Source organism: Megascapheus bottae, chromosome 12, assembly GCF_031878675.1.
Source record: "Megascapheus bottae isolate mThoBot1 chromosome 12, mThoBot2.hap1, whole genome shotgun sequence".
Lineage (NCBI taxonomy): Eukaryota > Metazoa > Chordata > Mammalia > Rodentia > Geomyidae > Megascapheus > Megascapheus bottae.
In genome coordinates this window covers 42,841,929-42,866,041 of record NC_143520.1, presented here as the reverse complement: position 1 = coordinate 42,866,041, position 24,113 = coordinate 42,841,929, and the positions used below count along the sequence as shown (strand labels likewise).

Here is a 24,113-nt window from a genome sequence, read left to right as displayed (position 1 = left end):
AAAAACCAAATGAAAACACTTCCCTGTTTTTTGTTTCATTAAATGTAACCCCTAGAGGGCACTTGATATTTCTCATACCTGGCCCATGAAGGCTTTATTACTGAAGACCAAAGCCATTTACATCTGTGATTCCTAATTTGGTTTAAACACTTTTCTTTTTTCAAGGACATGACATAGTACACACTGCTAGAGTTTCAATGACCATATGAGGTCATAAGATTCCGGAGTGATAAAGTCTATTTGTACATGTGGGTCTCTCCCAGTGTCCATTACAATTCATACTTGCCCATACACATTTGTTTTCCCGAAATAAATTAGCTAGTGGATGCAATTCACGTTCCATATAGAAAAGTGTAAACAAGAGGAACTATAAACAGCTACAGTGAAGAAGCACAGAAGGTAGCACAGACTCAGGAGACCAGTAAAGGATAATCCATCCTTAAGGCTGTGATTATTCACACCCACTCAAACAGTCCATGGGTACTTGTTTTGACAGATGAAGAAATCATGTCCCTTTCCAAACATGTGCTCTATTTCATTGATGCTTAATGACCCTCTCTCATGTCTAATTATGATTTTTTTCCTGACATAAATTTCCTAATTTAACTACATGAAATGGTGGCCGGGGTGACAAGAAAATATAACACTACACCCAAGAAACCCCAAAACACCTAGAGAGATTGAGCTAGAAAACCAAACAAAGCCAGAATAAAACAGATGTCTTTCATTTGAATGCCTCAGAAGATGATTATTTCAAGCCTTGTATTTTTCCCTAATGAAACAAGTCTTTCCTTGGTGTACACGACATCCTCCCTGTGTATAATGGTGATATTCAATCACTGAGACACTTCTCCCTTCCACAGGAGACAAGGAAGTTCAACATTTGGTACCATATTGATTTATTTCAGTTTACTTTCAAGAGTTCCTTTTTCCTTTGTTGTATTTTGAAGAAGTGATATTGTGATCTGGGATTTTAAACTATGCATACCTTTATCTCTGCCATCAGAATATTTCATGGATATCAGAAAATTTAACTGACTTATATCTAGGTATAGCACTTAGCATCTGCCAGGGTTTACATGGATGAGCCTGGCAATGCCTTTTAAAGGTGCTAGTAAAACAAACATACTATGCACTTTGTAAACTGGAAAGCTCAAAGCCTATGTATTGTGACAGCCTTTTCCTAATGGTATATGTCCCTGTGCTTTGAAACCTGTTCGAACTTCTATTTAAACTTTTCTCAAATTGTGAAATATTAGTTAATATTTGTTTTACAACCCTAAAATCCTATGAACAGAGCCTAAAAATATAGTTTGATGTCTGCTGGGTACTGTTTGCTCAAAGAATGTGACAGAAGGACTAATGCTAAAGTAACCAACATTTCATTGTTCTTGAGACCTGAAGAAATATTATCCTTTAAAATAATGTTCTGGGACAGGAATTAAAATGGACTTTAGTGCAACTAAGGAGTTCTGCCAGTAGAGCCACACTCTCAGTCCCTTTTATGTGTTGGCTCTTTTTAAAGTAGGGTTTCATATTATGCCCAAGCCAGCCTGGGCTGTGATGTTACATGAAACTCCTGCATTCTTGCAGATATCAGATGTATAGCATCACACCTAGCCATGTGTTTTCCCCTGAGACAAAAGTCTCTCTGTACACAGTCCTCGGTTGAGATGAAGTCTCATGTACTTTTTAAATTAACATTGAACTTTCATTAGCTTATATTAGTTTTTCAGGGGAGAATTTTATTGTTCATGTACATTTTATGCCCTGGCTGGCCTCAAACCATGATTCCCCCAACCTCTGCCTCCTAATTAGCTTTAAGTATAGGATTCAGTTACTGTGTTCAGAAGAAAATGTTATGTTACATGGCAAAAAGGTACTCTGAAGATTAGATCAAGTAAAGGATCTTGAGATGAGGACATCATCTGGGATTACTGAGTTGGGCATTTCCCAGCTCTTGCTTCAAACAGAACATTTGACATTAGAAGGCAATAACTATGAGATTCCCTTTTATCACCCCATATATTTTATATTACTATTTTGCTATTACAAAACATTTTTAGAATACTAAATTTTGTGAGAGGTATTTGTGATCTCACTGTTGTTCCACCTACTCTTACTTCTGTCTTGATTTCCCAAAATGTTGATTCTAATATGTTTTAGAAACTCAGTAAATGTTTGTTGAATGCATAGTTTCAATAACCAGATACCTTCTCTTGAAAGAGAAGAACATCATGATGTCCAAAACAAACAAACAAACAAATAAAACCAGAAATGGTATATAGAGAGGAGATGATTTAAAAATGTATTTCTCTCAGTGTATGTGTTTCTTTCTGTTTCTAATAAGGAAATTAAGTGTCTAGACTATACATCTGACTAATCACTAGAGGAGAGATTAGAACAAAATGATTCAAAGAAAAGGAGTCCACAGAGAGGAAAACCACAGGCAAAAGCTCAAGCACAGAGCTTCGTTATTTAGTTCCCGTGTTACTTGTGAGCAGGAACAAATGGCATATGTCTTTTAGTCTGTTAATGCTAAATCAAGTCTTTTTTATTTGTATCTCATCATTCAAACAAGCAAATATAAAAATGTAGGGACAATTCAAAGCCAGATAGATTTAGTCTAATATTAGGTGACACTCAGCTTGGAAAAGCTGAGCATGCATTCCTTTTGTCCTTAGAACTGGATTTTACTGATCCCTTCCCCATCCCTGTGATGCTGCCATCAATATTGCCTGAAATATTAGACTCACTAGAGAACAGTTGGCTCTGCCTTTAGAAAGCAACCACAGGCACGTCTCCAGAGTCAACTGTGAGGACATAGCCTCTGGAAAGCGAACTAGCTGAGCTCTCATAACTCTGTGTGATATCATGACATTTATTATCAGATTCTTCCCAGTTTTCTTCATAACACATTGGGCTGCAGAACCCAAGTGATGAACTTAGATAAAGGGATGCAAAAATATTCTTTACAGCTGTGTTCTTACGCTTGTTTTACCAAACCTCTTTGCTTTCTAAGCCAGCTGAAACTCAGGAATGACCAGTGTTAACTACAAATTTCTATCAATTCTTTACTGTATTTTAGCTTGCTTCTTTGCTTATTTATTTGTCTATTTGTTTGTTTATTGCCTTCCACACCTAGTTTTCCTGTGAATACTGGGTATCTATTTATGACTTTTGGTTCTCACTACAAATCTTCAATGGATCTAGATAGAGCACTTAGGTTTTTCCTGCAGCATATCTTTTTCCCATCCTGCTATAAGCTTCTGGAGTCACAGACTAGATGACCTGCTTGCAACTCTAGCTATTGAACTGGTGTCAATGGCTTGTGGGATAAAGAACAATCCAAGAAGAGGGTGAATGTCTCTTTATTGACCATTTCTTCCCTGCTTGAAGTATGTGGACTCCATGTTGTCACATACAAGGCTAGAACCATGAACATGACAGACCTGCCCAGACGTGATCCAGTTCTTCTGGGCATCCTGGTTCTCATTAGTGTCAGGCCATTATTCACTCACCTTGAGCTACTTAAAACTTTCATAAAAATTCAAGCCAGAGCACTTGGATCTAGCTTTCTTCTCTACCGGAAATGTCAATCCACTTCCCCTCCACTCCTCAAGACAACTTGAAAATCACATCACTGGCAAGTAGTCCTCCATCCTCAATGTTATCAGTTTTCTTTGTCCTCACAAAACTTTGTACTAACCTCTTCTGTGCTCCTGACCATATGGGCACTGCATTGCCTGTACATATCTTTCTGTGTTTACAGTACCATACAATTAAGCCTCTGACGTTACAAAAATAGGAGTTTAAGAAATCAAGGACTACATAGTATCTAATTCCTCGAGCCATACTTGGGCCCCAGAAGTAACTGACAGTTACACAGACAAGAAAAAGAAATATGGTGTACCTGATAGACTTTCATACAAACATTTTCTTCTTTTCTCTGCTCTGGAGATCCTTGGCTCTGCAATAGATTTCGTACTGTTTCTTCCATCCTGAGAAATAAAACCATGAAGAGTTTCTTAAAGAACGTTGCCTATTAACACCAGACTCACTATGGGTCAAAATTACAAGCTTAGACCAGGAAATATTTCTCTTTTCTCTTCTCTATCCCATAATTTAGGATTCAGAAGGCCGGGGAAATATGGCAGTGGTAAGGCAAGTGTTTATCAGGCAGGAGGCCTTGTGTTCTCTGTAAGACACTGAGTTCAAGCCAATGACAAGTAAAACTTGAAATGTGAGATTGTAGGTAAAAATTGACACTTAAGGATAGTGAGAGGACTTACTTATAGTGATTTACTATTCCTGTTCTTTTATGGGTTTATTTTTCAGGTCTCAAACCAGGACTTGAACTTAATTACTGACAGTCCCGCTCATTGACTAGTGCTCTACCAAATGAACTATGACTCCAATCCCTCTTTTCTGATTATAAATTGTTAATTCTCTTAGGCATTATTTATAGTGTATAATGAAAATTTACAGATAAAATAAGGTTTAACAAACAATAGGAAGTTAGTTTTGTTTTTGTTTCTGTTTTTGTTTGTCTACTCTGTGTCCCTGAGCTCTTCAGCTCAATGCTACTGCCCTAGCACAAGAGGCACAGGGACACTTCCTGTTTTCTGGTGGTTAATTGGAGATAAAAGTCCAATGGACTTTAGTGCCAGGGCTGGCTTTAAACCAAGATCCTCAGATCTCAGTCTCCTGAATAGCGAGGATTACAGGTATGAGCCACCAGGCCTGGTGGAAGTTAGTTTTTTTTTCATATATTTTTTTATTGTAATTAATAGAAGGGTTACAGTATATTTGCCAGATAGAAGGTACATTAATCCCTTCCTCATGTTTTGGTCCCCATTTCCCTCCCTCTCAACCCCACCCCTCATCTTGTTTTCCCCCTTCCCTATCCAGTTTCAAATAACCAAATACAAATATATCCAATATATCAGATAACAAAGTAAGATACTGTAACAATATGAGATAATCAAGGGATAGCAAAAGAGATGAGAGATAACATAGTACGTTAAGGACAACAATCACTCATTATATGGCTTTTGTTTCAATATCCTAGAGGTCTTTCATTTAGCGTCATAGTATATGGCCTTATGTATCTAGGTTTTGCTCTATTGCAAATCTCTCCTAGGAGAGCCCAAGGTTTCTACTGATTATGACAAATGAGGGAAACCATTGAGCCTGTCTTCCTTTGAGTCTGGCTTACTTCACTTAATATGATTTTTTCTAAGTCTTTCCATTTCCTAACAAATGGGGCAATGTCATTCTTTCTGACTGCAGCATAAAATTCCATTGTGTACAAATACCACATCTTGTTGATCCACTCATCAACTGAGGGACATCTGGGTTGGTTCCATATCTTTGCTATGGTAAATAGTGCTGCAATGAACATTGTTGTGCTAGTGGATTTAGTCTGACCTTGTTTCTGGACAATTGGGTAAATGCCTAGTAGTGGAATTGCTGGGTCATGGGGAGCTCTATGTTTAGTCTTTTGAGGAACTGCCATACTGCTTTCCATAGTGGTTGAACAACTTTGCACTTCCACCAGCAGTGTAGTAGTGATCCCTCCTGGCCACATCCCCTCCAACATCTGTTGTTACTAGTTTTCTTGATCCTGGCCATTCTAACTGGAGTGAGGTGGAATCTTAGAGTTGTTTGGATTTGCATTTCTTTTATGGCCAGAGATGTTGAGCATTTCTTCATGTGTCTATAGGCCACTTTTGTTTCTTCTTCAGAGAAGACTCTCTTTAAGTCTTTGGCCCATCTTTAATGGGATGGTTGTTTCTTTGGAGATTAGATTTGGGTGATTCAATTTTTTGAGCTGTTGATATATTTTAGTTATGAGGCCTTTGTCCATTGTTTGGTTGGTGAAGATCTTCTCCCATTCTGTAGGCTTCCTAATTAATTTACTAGCTATGTCCTTTGCCATACAAAAGCTCTGCAGTTTAATGCAGTCCCACTTATCCAGCCTTTCTCTGATTTGTTGTGATTCCTGGTCCTTATAAAGAAAGTTTCAACCTGTGCCAAGGAGGCCTAGTGTATTTCCTATTACAAGACAAGGATTCCCACTCTCTCCACTCCTCTTTAACATAGTATTAGAATTCCTAGCCAGTGCAATAAGGCAAGAAGCAAGCAGAGAGGAGATCCAAGTAGGGAAAGAGGAAGTAAAACTTTCCCTTTTTGCAGATTACATAATTCCACTATAGACTCCACTCCCAAGCTCCTTGAGCTGATTCAAAACTTTGGAAGGGTAGCAGGGTATAAAATTAACCCTCAAAAATCAACCACCTTCTTCTACGCCAACAGTGAGAGGAACGAGGCAACAATCAGGAAAGCAACTACTTTTGCAATAGCCTCGAAGAAAATAAAGTACCTGGGAATTATCTTAACTAAGAATGTAAAGGACCTTTTTGATGAAAACTTTAAAACCCTGAAAAAGGAAATTAAAGCAGAACTGAGGAAATGGAAAAACCTCCCATGATCCTGGATTGTAAGAATCAACATCGTGAAAATGACAATCTCGCCGAGGGCTATCTACAAATTCAACGCAATACCCATCAATATCCCAATGTTATTCTTTAAAGAAATAGAACAGGCAATCCAAAATTTCATATGGAATAATAAAAGACCCCGTATAGCAAAAACAATTCTTAGCAGAAGGAACAGCACAGGAGGAATTTCAATATGAAACTTTAGACTCTATTACAGAGCTATAATAATCAAAACAGCTTGGTACTGGCATAAGAACAGGCCTGAAGACCAATGGAATAGAACGAAGGACCCAGATATTAAACCACAGACCTATGGCCACCTAATCTTTGACAAAGGAGCCAAAAAAATAGAAAGAAAGACAGACAGCCTTTTCAACAAGTGGTGCTGGAGAACTGGATAAGCACCTGCAGAAAACTAAAGTTGGATCCTTCATTGTCACCCTGCACTAGAGTTAACTCCAAATGGATGAAAGACCTGGAGGTAAAAGCTGACTCACTGAAAACTTTACAAGAAGGTAGTTAGTTTTAATAAAATCACATTTCTTCATTTTTACACCATGTTACCAGAACCCTATGCATTAGCTTATTTAGGCTTTGGTTTAGTTTATCTGGTTTCCCTAGAAGTTAACTAATAAGTAGGAGAAGGGGGAAGAAAAGGAGATTGAAGAAGAGGAGAAGGAGGAGCAAATAGAGAAGAAGGAAGAGAAGGAAATACAGAATCAGTCATGAAGTTCATATGTAATCATTTTCCAGAACATACAGCTCTCTATTGCCATTCAAAGGCCTATCCTTAGACTTAGATATCTCTACTCGTGCACAAATCTCCCAATACTCCAATTCCAGTCACTTCATTTTAATTCAACATAATGACATCACATCAATCTCAAAATACCACTTTGAATTTTTAAAATCAATTTTCAAAGCAAAGAGATATTACAGAAGCCAAGAGTGGTAGCTCACGCCTATAAGCTTAACCACCCAGGAGGCTGAGATCTGAGGATCTTGGTTCAAAGCCAGCCAGGGCACTAAAGTCTGTGAAACTATTATCTCCAATTAACCACTAAGAAAACCAGAGGTGGTGCTGTGGCTCAAGGGATTGGGTGGTAGCCTTGAGCTGAAGAGATAAGGGACAGTGCCCTGGCTCAGAATTCAAGCCCCATGACCACCACCACCACCACCAATAACAACAACAACAACAACAAAAAAGAGAGATTTCATAAATTCATTCTCATGATTAATACCTTTTTAAAAAATTTTATTGTAATTAATAAAAAGGTTACATTATATTTGCCAGATAGAAGGTACATTTCTTAACAATCATTGCTACCCCTTCTCATGTTTTTGTTCTCATTTCCCTCCCCCACACCCTGCCCTCATCTTGTTTTCCCCCTTCCCTATACTATTTCAAATAAACAAATAAACATATATATAATATCAGATAACAAGGTAAGATGAGAACATAGTACAACATTAATACCTTCTTATGCCTTTCTATGGTGGTCTTTCAATGTTCATTTCATTTTTTCAGCACTTTTTAGTTCTTAGTATCAGAACATTATGAGTTATTTAACTATTCCCTACTAGTGTTTAACAACACTAGTTTAACAACTTCTGCTACCTCAATAACATCTGTACATAGACATTTTTAACACATTTACAAATATTTTAAGGCTCTGTTATAATCTATGAGTTATAAACCTACTTGTTTTAAATATCTATCTCCAAGAACTGACCACTAACCCAGAGTAATTTCCATGTCCATTTCTATATATCTGTTCAGGCTATTGTTTCTCCTGCTAATAGCACCCTTCTTTATCTTGCTATATCCAACCCATTTTTCCAAATTCACCTCAAGTTCTCCTTCCTGAGATGCTTCCTCAGTGATCTACTTTGAATTCTTACAGCCTTATCTTTTAAATCATCTATTTTATCATGCAAAAGTCCCTGACTATAATGCTCAAATATTTCATATATGCATACGTTATCTCAGAGAGCAGATGACAACATTTGGTTTAAGTCCACGCCATTTATTTCTTCTATGTCTCCCTTCATTATGGACAAAATAGGCACTCACTAGACAGTTCAGATTCATCAAGTCATTTTTAAAAGGATGAAGTGCTTACTTTGTGCTAGGCATAAGCCATGAGTATTTACACCATACCAAAATAACTTTGTCTTTGGGCCCCATCGTGGGACTCAAGGCCCAGTACACTGAGAGCAGGCTGCCTGAACTCTGAGCACTAAACCTATGGCTCTCTTGTTCTGAACTTGTGATGGCATGCTTTCCTAGTCATATCCTGAAATATATATCATTAATAATATAGTTTAGTATTAGTTTAAGAGAGTTGTGGGGGAAAGTTTGGCAGCTGACTAAGTTGAATAACTAAAGGCTCTAAGGGCTGTAAAATATTTATGACCCACCTGAGATGGTCAGGGATTACAATAATCATGGTAGGACAAGTAACAATGTCATTCATTCTACTATAACACATAATACATCATGAACAAAGTAAAGAGCCTGAAAAAAGAATATTCCCTTAGAAACAACAATAACAATAAAACTAGAGACATGTAAACATGCATTCTTAATTAGGGTAACTCTAATTGGAAAGGATGGCACCAGTACTTCCCAAAAGATGGTAGATACTGATTATGACTGCTTAAAGGATATCTTTATTCAAGACACCACTTTGTTCAGCCAGCTGGGCAAGCAGAGGCTGTTTTCTGTACTTTTGCAAGTTGCATATTATTACTAATGCAAAATACATGCAGCTTCATTTATCAAATAATTCTTTTTTTTTCTGCCAGTCCTGAGCTTGAGCTCAGGGCCTGAGCACTGTCCTTGTACTTTCTCAAGGCTAGAGCTCTACCACTTGAGCCTAAGCACCACTTCCGGCTTTTTTCTATGTATGTGGTACCGAGGAATCGAATCCGGGTCTTCATGCATGCTAGGCAAGCACTTTAATCACTAGGCCAAACTCCCAGCCCTCGAATAATTCTTTCATCTCTTAGTCGTTAGACTGCACTTTCAATATAGAATTACATCTAGTTGGAACTCTGAGGCACTGGAAGGTAAATTGGCTGGCATAAACAGCCAAAGCTGGACAGGAAAGTTTATATCTTAAAAAACAGATGAAGTTACAAAATCTGAAATGAGTAACTCAAATCAATTCCTAATACTTTGTTCCATTCTTAAGTGCACAATCTCTTTTATAGTAGTAGATTTCCATGAAATTTGTCACAAACCAGCATAATTTTGTTAATAGTTCTGATACTTGGTGAACCCTCTTGTTTATGGCAAGTTAGGGACTAGTCTTATAGTTTTCAAATATGTACAATGAGCCATATGCTGCCTAAGGATACATCATTCATCAATGGGATTACAGATTACATCACTGAGCAAAACTACTGCAGCCCTAGTTTATTAGTACACTGGCATGTTTTCACAATGATGTAATCATCTCAGGATGCATCTCTCAGAATACATCCCCCGATTAAGGAACACACAACTGAAATCTATTTTTCTTCATCTTGGCACAGAGGCTGAATATTTCATTTCTACCCATAATTAATTCATATAAACCCAGATAAGTATTTGGCTTATCTAAAGGTGTCTCAACATTCATAAATTAGCTAAAATAAAAATCATGTTTGAAATAACTTTTTTGAACAAAATATTATCTTGTTTTAGTGTTTATATTGTGGAATTGTTTCTTTTGTATAAAAAGAAGTTCTTTAGTGATCCCTCGTGGCCACATCCCCTCTAGCATCTGTTGTTATTAATTTTCTTGATCCTGGCCATTCTAACTGGAGTGAGGTGGAATGTTAAGAGTAGTTTTGATTTGCATTTCTTTTATGACCAGAGATGTTGAGCATTTCTTCATGTGTCTATAGGCCATTTTTATTTCTTCTATAGAGAAGACTCTCTTTAAGTCTTTGGCCCATCTTTTAATGGAATGGTTGTTACTTTGGAGAGTAGTTTTGGAGTGATTCAATTTTTTGAGCTGTTGATATATTTTAGATATGAGGCCTTTGTTTGTTGTATGGTTAGTGAAGATGTTCTCCCATTCTGTAGGCTTCTTATTTAATTTACTAGCCATGTCCCTTGCCTTACAGAAGCTCTGCAGTTTAATGTGGTCCACTTATCCAGCCTTTCTCTGATTTGTTGTGTTTCTTGGTCCTTATTGAGAAAGTTTCGACCTGTGCCAAGGAGACCTAGTGTGTCTCCTATTACTTCTTGTAAAGTATTCAATGTGTTGGCTTTTACCTCGAGGTCTTTGATCCATTTGGAGTTCATTCTAGTGCAGGGTGCAAAGAAGGATCCAGCTTTAGTTTTTTGCAGGTGCTTAACCAGTTCTCCAGCACCACTTGTTGAAAAGGCTGTCTTTTTCCATTCTATTTTTTTGGCTCCCTTGTGAAAGATTAGGTGGCCATAGGTCTGTGGTTTAATATCCTGGTCCTCAGTTCTATTCCATTGGCCTTCAGGCCTGTTCTTATGCCAGTACCAAGCTGTTTTGATTATTATAGCTCTGTAATAGAGTCTAAAGTTTCGTATTGAAATTCCTCCTGCTTTGTTCCTTCTGCTAAGAATTGTTTTTGCTATATGGGGTCTTTTATTATTCCATATGAAATTTTGGATTGCCTCTTCTATTTCTTTAAAGAATGACATTGGGATATTGATGGGTATTGTGCTGAATTTGTAGATAGCCCTCGGTGAGATTGTAATTTTCACGATGTTGATTCTTCCAATCCAGGAGCATGGGAAGTTTTTCCATTTCCTCAGTTCTGCTTTAATTTCCTTTTTCAGGGTTTTAAAGTTTTCATCAAAAAGGTCCTTTACATTCTTAGTTAAGATAATTCCCAGGTACTTTATTTTCTTCAAGGCTACTGCAAAAGGAGTTGCTTTCCTGATTGTTGCCTCGTTCCTCTTACTATTGGCATAGAGGAAGGCAGTTGATTTTTGAGGGTTAATTTTATACCCTGCTACCCTTCCAAAGTTTTGAATCAGCTCAAAGAGCTTGGAAGTAGACTCTATAGGGTTCTTTAAATACAGAATCATGTCATCTGCAAAGAGGGAAAGTTTCACTTCCTCTTTCCCTATTTGGATCCCCTTTATGGTTGCTTGCTAGGAATTCTAATACTATGTTAAGGAGGAATGCAAACTGGTTCAACCACTATGGAAAGCAGCATGGCAGTTCCTCAAAAGACTAAACATAGAGCTCCCCTAAGACTCAGCAATTCCACTACTTGGCATTTACCCAACCATCCAGAATCAAGGGCATACTAAATCCACTAGCACAATGATGATCATTGCAGCACTATTTACCATAATAAAGATATGGAATCGACCCAGATGCCCCTCAGTTGATGAGTGGATCGACAAGATGTGGTATTTATACACGATGGAATTCTATGCTGCTGTCAGAAAGAATGACATCGCCCCATTTGTTAGGAAATGGAAAGACTTAGAAAAATTCATATTATGTGAAGTAAGCCAGACTCAAAGGAATATAGGCCAATAGTCTCCCTCATTTTTCATAATCAGTAGAAACCTGGGCTCTCCTAGCAGAAATTTACAATAGAACAAAATCTAGAGACTTTAGACTAAACAGTATGACACTAAGTGTAAGAACCTCCAGGATAAGGAAACAAAAGCCATATAATGAGTGACTGTTTTCCTTAATGTACTATGTTATCGCTCATCACTTTTGCCATCCCTTGGTTATCTCATATTGTTACAGTTTTTCACATATATTTTATATGTGCTTAATTGGTTATTTGAAATTGGATAGGGAAGGGGGGATATCAAGAAAAACTGGGGGGGGGAGGGAAATGGACACCATGTCATGAGAAAGGGTATCAATGTTTGTGAAGTTTTGCACCTTCTATCTGGTGAATATAACGTAACCCTTCTATTAATCACAATAAAATTATTTTTTAAAAAAGAAGTTTTTTATACAAGGCAGTTGATCAAAAGACAAACATATATTCACCTTTCTCTCATTAATCTTGGATTTATATTTTAAAATAAAAAAAGTAAAAGAATGGAAAACAACAGGGGTGAACTAGGAATTGCTAAAATAATTCCAAGCAGTTCAGTTCAAGTGTAAAACCCGTAGTAATAATGTGAGCACTTTTCTTGAACAACTCTATAATGAATGATAATCAATTCCATTTTCAGATTACAATTTGATAGAGGCACAGGAGTTCATTGAAACCCTTGCTGATTTCTTTCTTTTTCTTTTTTCTTTTTTCTAAATTTTTGTCTTTTTATATTTTTTTATGATTGTGGCAGCAGAGAAAATGTTTTGATCTTATTGGAATGTGCCATCATTTATTATTTGGATGCATCTTTGAATTCTCACACTGCAAACTTCTATTTGCTTGAAAATTAAGGATTATGAAGAATTTTCCCTTGTCATTGATGCCCAATGATATTTTGCATTATTTCATTATTGTGCTATATGAGGGTTCACATTACCAGTCAACACACAGCACAACTGCATCATCTGTTTTCTAAATGTAACTAAAAATATTCCAGTTATTCCATTGGGCAAAATTTGTGTTTTATCTTCTTCTTCTTTGTCTCTAAATAGCTTATAGGTGCTAGCATATACTGATCTTCTTTTTCCTAGCTGAGACTAAATCACTCCTTTCCCTAAATGCTGGTGAATTAGCTGCCATAACTAAATGTAGGTAGGATAATTTTACACTTACTGAGATGTAATGTGTTCTAATATATACATAAAGTCAATTAAAAAATTTTCTGAACTTCGGGGGTTGTCTAAGTTGAACATGTCCATCTAAGTGTCCAGTGAATCTTGGTCAGAATTACCCCTCCTATCTGTTTCCTTCCCACAGACTCATTTCATAATTCTTGCTTCCTTTATTACATATGTACATTGATTATTCTGGATATATATGTATATATGTGTATATATATATATATATATATCCCGTTGTCTTTTCAATTTATGCAACCCTCTATTCACTAGTGCCTCCTATACATTTCATATTTTTGTTTCCGCTTTCTAACATTCATTTCATTAATTTTTCCATTAACTGTTCAAAATATTTACTCCATGGAGTGTTTTTGTGATGAATAGAAGGGTTACAGTTATATTCACCAGATAGAAGGTGCATTACATCATACACAATGATACCCCTTCTCCTGTTTTTGTCCCTATTTCCCTACTTCACCCCCTATCCTCATCTTATTTTACCCCCTTCCCTTTCCTAATTCAAATAAACAAACATATATACAATATAGCAGATTACAAGGTAGGACACTAAAACAATATGAAAATAACCAAGGGACAACAAAACAGATGAGAAACAACATAGTACATTTCGAACAATCACACATTATATAGCTCTTGTTTCCATATCCTGGAGGTCCTTTCATTTAGCATCATCCTATGTGGCCTTACGTATCTAGGTTTGAGCTATAATAATCCTCTTCTAGGAGAGCCCAAGGATTCTACTAATTATGACAAAAGAGGGAAACCATTGAGCCTATGTTCCTTTGAGTCTGGCTTACTTCACTTAATATGATTTTTTTCCAAGTCTTTCCATTTCCTTACAAATGAGACAATGTCATTCTTTCTGCCAGCAGCATAGAATTCCATTGTGTATAAATATCACATCTTGTTGATCCAATCATCCTCTGAGAGGCATCTGAGTTGGTTCCATATCTTTGCTATGCTAAATAGTACTGCAATGAACATTGTTGTGCTAGTGGCTTTGTTTCTGGATGATTGGGTAAATGCCAAGTAGTGGAATTGCTGGGTCATAGGGGAGCTCTATGTTTAGTCTTTTGAGGAACTGCCATGCTGCTTTCCATAGTGATTGAACGAGTTTACAGTCCCACAATAGTGTAGTAGAGATCACTTCTGGCTACATCCCTGCAAGCATCTGTTGTTATTATGTTTTTTGATAATGGCTATTCTAACTGGAGTGAGGTAGAATCTCAGAGTTGTTTTGATTTGAATTTCTTGTATGGCCATACATGTAGAGCATTTATTTATGTGTTTATAGGCCATTCTTATCTCTTCTTCAGAGAAGTCTCTAAGTCTTTGGCCCAACTTCCATTTATTAAGGTAAACATTATTTAGTCCATATTTTTTTAAAAAAATTATTGACTATAAATAGTGCCTTTTTGTCCCATTGTGGTTTATCTCATGTTGTTACTATATCTGACTTTGGTACTTGGCATATTGTATGTATGTTTATTTGTTTATTTAACATAGGGAAGGGAAGGTGATGGGGATGCGGTGGGGAGCAGGAAAGTGGCAAAAAATATAGGATGAGTATACATATTCAAGAAGTAAGGTACCCACTACCTGATGAACGTAATTGCAACCACTCTAAATATCACCCCAACAATAAAATACAATTAAAAAAGAGAAAAGTAACCATTTAAGACCACAAAAGAAGGGTGGGAGGCATGGCCCATTTGGTAGATTGTTAACCATTTTGTGAAAACAAGTACCAAGATCAAGCCCCATTCTAACCAATGCACCTCCCTGTCCCCTCTTTAAAAAAAAAAAAAAAGCAGGACTAGCAAACCACTACAACTAAGTTCTCTCATGATTTCCAGGGGGAAAGCTTACATTTCAAGTGCAATGTATGGAAGGTACTTGTTGCTGCCCTGAACTCAGTGTCTTAAGATAAGGTCTTTCTAGACCCAAAAGGTCATTGTGGAAGAAAGTATTCAAAGACAACCAACAGTTTCTTGAACTCTAAGAAAACAGCTCTCTAAGCCTGATAATATGAAGGGCTTTATTTGCAATCAGAACGTGATTTGCAACCTGAGAATCTCAGCTCAGTAACAACAGCAGTTTCTGTCAGATGAGAAGGTACAATTCTATGTAATGGTTGTGGTCATTCCCAGTTCACAGGGACCCACCTAGGCGTAGTCCTCTTCCTGAATCCTCAGTGGGAAGGAATGATATTAGCACTGCTGTGTTCTCCATAATCTGTCAGTTATAACACCAATTTCTCCCTTCAAACCTGTCCTTCCTGCAGCAATCTCCAGAATTTTAAAAAGAAGACTTTCTCATGATTTCTCAGATACCATGCCTGGCTCTTTTCCAATTTGCATCTTTTGCAAAGGATATTGCAGTCTATTGAGAGTACCCTAGTCAGGATCTTAGATGTGAAACACGCAGCTCTGGCCCTTCACATGTTAAAGGTGGCAAATAAACAAAGATCAATATATCTGAATACTCACAGGTCCTTGTCTTACTGCTTAATCCTATTTTGAAGAAGTTGAATTTTTCTGCCTTTATTTAATTTCATAGGAACAAGAGCAAAGCTCTCATACTCAGAATGACAAAATAGAAAATTAAAAAGATTTTTAAAACATAATACTGTGTTATAGCAACTCTATGTCAAATAATCCATAGTTGAATCTTTATAATCACAAGGATAGGTAGAGTATCTCCATTTTACTTTTCTGTATTTATATAAAACTTACAGCATGTCCTACTGCATCATGTCAGCATTTGAGCAAAGTACTCTGGTATTTACTTGGCCAGGAACCAACATTTTCTGCCATCTTATTACCATGTGTTGACATTTGCATAGATGGTTTCTTGTTCCTTGAAAATGTTCTCTACATATTAGTCAGTCCTTTTCTTCTACTTAGATTAAAACATTTTCCAGATTTAGGACTTTATTCAGTGATGGGTTCTAAAATGTTATTTTCAATATAGCTTTATTAAAACCTGGAGCCCAACTAAATACTCACAGAAGATTTAATATCAGCTATCCATGGAAATATATGTCCTACCTATAGGGCATTTAATTTCATCCAACACCATAGAAATCATATGATCAAATTTTGACCTGTTCTTTCCCTAAGGATAGCCCTCCCTTTCTGTTTTCTTTTCTCGTCTTTCTTTCTTTCTTTCTTTCTTTCTTTCTTTCTTTCTTTCTTTCTTGCTTTCTTGCTTTCTTGCTTTCTTGCTTGCTTTCTTGCTTGCTTGCTTTCTTGCTTGCTCTCTGTGGGTCACGGGACTTGAACTCTGGTCCTGTGTGCTGTTCCTGAACTCTTCAGCTCAAGGCTACAGCCCTACCCCTGAGCCACAGCACCACTTCCCATTTTCTAGTGATTAATTGAAGGTTAGAGTCTCACAATCTTCAGTGCCTGTGCTGGCTTTGTTTGAACCATGATTCTCAGATCTCAGGCTTCTAAGTAGCTAGGATTAAAAGCCACTGTGCTCAGCTCCTTTATGTTTTCTTTTTCTTTTTCATTCTTTTCTTTCTTTTTTTTTGGTCAGACCTTGTTTCTTGAATGCAGGTCCTGAGCACTGTCCTTGGGCTTTCTCAAGGCTAGAACTCTACCACTTGAGCTACAGCCCCATTTCCAGCTTTTTATATGTATGAGGACTTCAACCTACCTCTTGGTGCCTGCTAGGCAAGCACTCTTACCACTAGGCAAAACTCCCAGCCCTCCTTTATGTTTTCTTAACACCCCGATTGTCTCTGTCTTTGTGTGAAAACAGAACCTTATTAATGATCGTGAGTTTCTTGAAGTCAAAGGCTTTGCCTTTTTTTCCTTTAAAAAAAATCCTAGTAAGCACAATTGGCATTGGTGAATATGTAGTTCTTTTATGAGGAAATAAATTTGTATAATAGTTATTTTTTTCATTCTTTAACTCTTTGGCTCCTTATAGTTATGCACACATTCGTATATATGTTATATGAATAATCATAGAAAAGGAACAACAGTAAGAAATGACAATACGATGGGAAGACCTATGTCTTTAGCTGTGACAGTTGAGGTCAAGATTTTTGTATCCTTCACATTTGGTGAAATAAAGTAGGAACGGGGTGGGGGGGACAAGAAGATTGGGAGCAGGTGGTGAGAGGGAAATGGGAACAAAAACACGAGAACGGTAATGTGTGAGAGGTAATGCACAAACTACCTAAAGAATGTAATTGTAACCCCTCTATACATTACCCTGACAAAAAAACTTAAAAAGGAAATAAAGTACATAACCGTGTTCTAATTGTCACACCTGACTGACTACCTGCATGCTTCAAAACAGTTAATTAGGTTGACAGTGATGATTTAACTTTAGTGAGGACAACGTACATGATACAAGCTCTAACCTGGACACTTCAAAAAAAAATTCTGTCAGATCCCTGGCAAATCAGCCTTTGTTAAACATGTCCACTGTTCTACTGCCTTGGGGAGCAGAAAATTACACCTTGGTGGAGATTGTATTCTGCACTGCCTGTATCATTTGTTTTATGTTCCGTTTTTCCCATTCTATTTCTGTCATCCTCCTCAATAGCCCATTCTGCCTCTCATCTTAATTGCAGTGGGAAGCCTTTCCCAAGAGTGAGAGTGAAAAGAAGAGCAGAGTAATTTTCATTTGTACGAAGAAACTGCTCATGTGGAAACTTTGTTGGTTTTGACCTGAGTTCTGCCAAACTATACCAACTTCTCTCTTTAGAAAATGAGACTTTCTTCCCTGAGAAGTTAGCATATCTGCCCATGTAAGCATGAACAATTCCCTGATCAGTTGAGATGTGGATGTTCTTAACCCAACCTCTGCTTTTCCCTATTGCAATAGTTAGCAACAGTAAATACTGAAATTCAGTCTGAAAAATTTGTTGGAAGGGAGGAATTTCAGATTTTTCCATACATGGTATTGATTTTTAATTCTTCACAAAATTTACCAGAATAATACTGCTTCCCAGAAACCACAATGCTCTAATTCACTCATGGGGATGCAACGCCATTCACAAACAGATCGAAAGGTGCTAGTCCACTTTGAATTACTGTTGCATATTCACACCAGGGTCACCTGTATGTCAGCAAAAAGCTACATAAATTTTCTTCTAGGCAAGCTTGTGCAGACCCTACACTGGGAGCTCACAGCATGAAGTGCCAATTGAGCGAGGGCCAGGGCACGCATTCAGAGGAAACCCTATGTTCTGCACAATTGAGAGGGAGTTCCCACTGAATGTTAAAAAGTAAGTCCCAAGAGTTTTTGCTTAACTGTGGCAGAATACAAAATTAAATTTATGGATTAATGTATTAGAAGAGGATAGGAAAGAGCACGGGAGATGTAGGAGAAAATTCTCTTGTGTGTAATACACGAACTGTCCATTAACTAGTTACTATTGAGAATTACAATTAGTTACCACCAGCAATTATTAATTATCAATTAATATTTAAAAACAGTTGTTATAACTACTATCATCACCAATATCCCATCTGTTCAACTTCTAAGCTGATCTATGTGACACGTATCATAGAATTCTTCAAAGTAACAATATTTCACAAATATACCATGCTTGGATTCTGCTTATTTTATTTTCTTCAGTAGCCTGAAGTCCAAATGTTCCCTGAATTTATACTGTTCAAAAAGGATTTTGAATTGCAAAAATGACTATTTTAATATAAATGCATTGTTTTGAGAGAACTTAACAACCCAGTATGCAAATGTTGGAGGAAGGTTGCAGCCAACAGACAGATCAATTTGTTATTGACCCTCCATATTTATGTTTATTGGCCACTGCTGATGGGAAGAAAAATATTTTAATATATCATGAAGATATGTGCATTAATTTTTAATTAGAGGTTGTTATATGCTAGAAAAAGTATATTAGCAATTTGGAGCCTAGTTTTTCCATTTCTTCAAATAAAATGTTAGCAGTAGAGCCCAGTTCTGGCAGCTCATGCCTGTCATCGTAGCTACTCAAAAGGCTGAGATCTGAGGATCATGGTTTGAAGCCACCCCAGGCAGAAATGTCTCTGTGAGACATCAGGCCTGAGTGCTGTTTGAAGCCAGGGCTGGCTTCAAACTGTCATTGTATATCACTCTTCTGAGTAGTCAGGATTACAGGCTTGACCTACTGGCATCCCACAGAGATGTGTGGATTCTTAAGCATCTCTTTGCCACCACTGCATCTTATTTAAAGCTCTTCTTTGTGTAGTCTAGATTTTATGTTTCCTTTTCTGTGACAAGGCAACTTCACTAGATCTTTTAATTCACCTGCTTCCTGTGATATGTAGTGCTGATATCACCATTTTTCCAAGTAGCTCCTATTAAGAAAATAAATATTAACTCTAGCACATGAAGGGAATTTTTGCTATATATATATTTTTCACATTCAATTATTATCTCTGCAGCACAGTCCCCCAAAAGTGGAACAGGGGTATCTGAGTGCTTGTGTTCTTAATTGCTGAGCCTCTGTTTCCTTATCTGTAAAATGGGTAAGTCATGCTTGCTCCAGAAAAAAAGTTGTGAAAATGAAATAAGATGGGAAATGTTTATTTTGGTGCTTGATATTAGTATGGATTTAAAGATAGTTCTTTTAGACCTTTAAGGCTTTGTGAATTCTACAGTGCTAGGTAAGAAGAGCAAGAAAGAGGCTCTTGATAACAGTAGCTACATTTTATGGAAGTATCTAACTTATTTTCCTGTTTTGAAAGGTCAGGGGGTAAAGTACCCCTCTCTAAATTTTAGGCAATAAAGTGACCAGAAAGATAACATACCAATATGTTAGGATAGACAAAGTTATACTGATATAACAGAAGAGCACCAGCATATCAATAGAAAAGGAAGAAAGAAAGAAAGAAAGAAAGAAAGAAAGAAAGAAAGAAAGAAAGAAAGAAAGAGATTACTGAATTTCTTCTTAATAAAATGTCTGGGGAACTCAGTAGTCTCTCTCTCTCTCTCTCTCTCTCTCTCTCTCTCTCTCTCTCTCTCTCTCTCTCTCTCTCTCTCTCCCTCCCCTCCCTCCCTCCCTCCCTCCCTCCCTGTCTCTCTCTCCTCTCTCTCTCTCTCTCTCTCTCTCTCTCTCTCTCTCTCTCTCTCTCTCTCTCTCTCTCTCCCTCTCTCTCCCTCTCTCTCTCTCTCTCTCTCTCTCTCTCCCCCCTCCCTCCATCCCTCTTTTCTTTCTATAGGTAGGGTCATTCTTTGTCCTGGCTTCCTGTGACTGTCCAAGTCATGACTATTTTTCAAAATAATTATTAATAGCATCATTTCAGTCCAAAAATTGTTCTTTATTAAAAAGACAAATGTTATGATTTTCTTGTCAATGAAGTGACTCAGAGTATTTCACCAGCCCACCCTCTCAGCTTGAGGCTCACATCATAGTTTGAAAAGAGAAACAAGGGAGAGATTTTTTTCAATGATTCCTGCATAAATTGTCACTTCAGCTTATGGACCACTGTCCAGACTGCTCACATGACTCAATTAACTGTTGTGTGGCTGATAAATTTACACTAACTTGAGTACCCAGTAAAGAAAAGACAATCTGATTCTGGTGGAAATATAGTGTCTTCCAAACCACCGTGGACAGAATTGTGGGTGTCTATGCACTTGTTACTCAGTAATGGCCTGCCTACCTGGTCAAACAACACTACTACTGACAGGTGAGCAAAGGCCAAAATTTAAGTCAGGCAAGCAAGTGTTGCTCTGGGTGACTCCCCTCACATGTGTTATGTTTTCCTTCTTGTGTCACTGAGCTGTCACTATTAGGGCTCTTCTCTCACCTTACAGCTGGATACTGATTGTCACCCTTCTTTCAGTCACACCAAATTGATTGCCAGCTATACAATTAGTCTCTTTGAGCTCTCTAAATTGTCAACAAATATGCTTCTTCTGATTAGAGAATCTTCAAACAAACACCTTCAAAGACTGCTTTGCTTTGAAGAACACACTATCAAGCTTTCTGTATATGACAGTTGATAGACATGTTTTTGATGCAGCCTATTTCATAGCAAATTTCAATACACGTGGAAAAGGAGCTCATAGTTGTAAAAAAAAATGCCATAACCTTCCATATTTTTTTCAGCAAGGACAGTAAAACAGGTGGTGTCTAGATGGTATAGACAAAGGGATTCTTCTAGCATTTCACTATTCTCTAGGCAATATCCGTTATTTAAAATGTCACAATGATAGGGTGGGAATTTGGCCTAATGGTAGAGTGCTTGCCTGGCATACACAAAGACCCGGGTTCCTTCTTTGTACCACTTTCACAGAAATTGCCGACTCCAGTGGTAAAGCACTAGCTTTGAGAAAGCCCAAGGGTCGCGCCCAGGCCTGAGATCAATACTCTGGACTGGCCAAAAAATAAAAAATAAATATTACAATGACTAGATCCAGAACTAACTGGCATGTGCTATCTGGAGGGTGGAAGCTTCTCCAGACTGAACAGGTGAAAATGAAAATGGGTGGGGGGGGGGAAGAAGTCAGGTTAAACGCCTGCTTCTATGTTAGATTAAAAACAAAATAAGGAGCCATCAAGGTAAAATGCTTGACACAGGGATATCACAAGGGTGTCTTTTGCCAATCATCACAATCATCTGCTATTTGGATGGAAATTTTTCTGTCAGCTGCTATCAGAATACTGTGGTTCCTCCCCTTCCCTCCTTGCCTGCCCAAATACCAAGAATCCTCAGAATCCTTCTTTCCTGCTAACTGTGGCCCACAGGAATGTCTGTTAAATCCACTGAAAAGTAACTTCTTGGAACTCTTCCAGAGCTTTAATGAGGTTGCCAGTGAAAAGGTCAGATTCCCATGACCTCCTCAAACCTCTGCTCCTCATCCCCTCCCACCAAGCAGAGGCCAGGAATATGCATTTTTATATCCTTATTTTCACACACTGAGCTGTGCTGTGCTCATGGTCTTCTAAGCCATTTATAATAACTGGCACCATTTAATATTAACAAAAATTAATGTATAGGTCTCTCATTTTTACACCGATTCTGTCAATTCTGTCTGCTTGTTAGGGAGTACAGTATGTATCTCAGGTCTTTTCCTATTATCCATAACATAGTGTGGAGGATATATTTATCCTGAGTAGTTAGAACTTGCTTAAGTCATACAACTTTAGATTGATATACCTCATTTGGAATGTATTTGATGCTGCCAAATGGATAAAAGATACATTTAAATGAATTTATTTTTGTCCAAATCATAGGATGCTTATGGATAACACTTTTTGCAATAGGAACAATTATCCCATCATTTATTTATTCCCTTATATACTATGTCATTCATTTATCTCTATTTCTATATAATAATCCTTTGTTGAAAGCCTATCAGGTAATTTGAGTTATAACTAACAATTCAAGTAAAGAAAGCATGCTAAAAATATGAGTCAGAGAGACAATGTAATTAGTACAAAAATAGGACTCAAGGCAGAAAGAAATCTGAAAGGTAACAAAAGGCAATATGGAGGTGTTAACATGTGCTGACTTTCGGCAAATGAGTAGGATTTAACTTAATGGAAACGGGATTTTGCAAACATAACTGTTGGAAATTGTTTGCAAATATATTTTACTTATTATGGTTTGCATAAATAATATGATTGAAGTGTATACAACATCAAGTGGATATCTCTTGAAAGCAACAACACTCTATTTTAGTGTGATATGTGCTGGCATTTTAATAAAATGAGAAGCATAGTAGATCATTGGAAGACAACCTAATGAAAAGTGTTTCAACAGAATTACATACATGTCCAGCTAAGTCTGCTGTTTCATGGGAGTTTATTAACTGTATTTCAGTGTTAACTGGGGTCACGTGGTAAGGCTTCTGTAATGGGTACATTTTCTTATTTTTAGGACTTGTGTTACAATGTTCCATATATTTGTCTTTATCCTCAACATTGTTCAGGTTTCTTCTAGTTTTGGGGAGATGTCCCTCTTGACCTTGAATTCTATGTGGAAATAAAGACAAAATGGCTGTTTTTAAGAAAGAACTGTGATAATAAACTAGGACCAATAGCTGAAAAACTTGCCAACCACGAAGATGACATTAAATAAAAGTCAATTGTCTTCAGGTATTTTTTTATTATTGTGGAACAGAAACTTTTATATAGCATTTTCACTGTCCATTCCTGATCTGTGAAATAGATATTGAAAATACAGTGACTTTAGGCCAAAATAGTGCCAATTTATTCTTAAATTGTCAATGGCATGAAAAGCAGAGTAGCAAGAATACATGGCGAAAAGGGCAGTGAATCAGTGAATCTATACTCCAAAACTAACTTTGAAAATGATATGTTCTTTGCTATTAAAAGTAGAGAAAGAAACACAATTCTCAGTAACATAAGGAAAACTATTGATAAAGGAAAGTTACCAAATGATACAGTTTTTAATACTATACATGACAATAGTATATTAACCACACTAGTAGAAATTCTGATGTTGCCTCAGAAATGTACAGATGTGTGTACAGCTGTGCTACAGGGATCCTGCTCTAGGTGAACAACTAAAACTGTGTAGCTCTGTCTGTCTGTCTGTCTGTCTGTTTGTCTCTCTCTCTCTCTCTCTCTCTCTCTCTCTCTCTCTCTCTCTCTCTCTCTCTCACACACACACACACACACACACACACACACACACACATACACACAGGATTTTATTGTCATATTAGTAAAAACAACAGCACCACTGCGATTGGACTTGCTTCCAGTTGCCCTTGGCTTCCCCACATGAAGGACTGTGCTGGAAGAAGATTAAGATTTAACTATGAAGTTCAGTGACTTCTTGAAGACTGTAAGCAAAAAGAGACAGTCCACTCTGCAGTAACCAGTTGGAACATGGGTCCCCTAGGACTTAATTATCTACATCTAGTTAGG

The 24,113-nt window shown here is 37.3% G+C and overlaps 1 protein-coding gene across 3 annotated transcripts in view; it reads right to left on the bottom strand.

Annotated features, from left to right (window-relative positions):
- Nckap5 (NCK associated protein 5) overlaps positions 1-24,113 on the bottom strand; it is an 864,637-nt gene that overhangs the window by 305,776 nt on the left and 534,748 nt on the right. For all 3 annotated transcript variants that reach the window (XM_090342913.1, XM_090342914.1, XM_090342915.1), the window contains one exon: positions 3,914-4,001. In XM_090342913.1, coding sequence (XP_090199039.1) covers positions 3,914-4,001 — 88 coding nt within the window. The remainder of the gene's footprint in view (positions 1-3,913; positions 4,002-24,113) is intronic.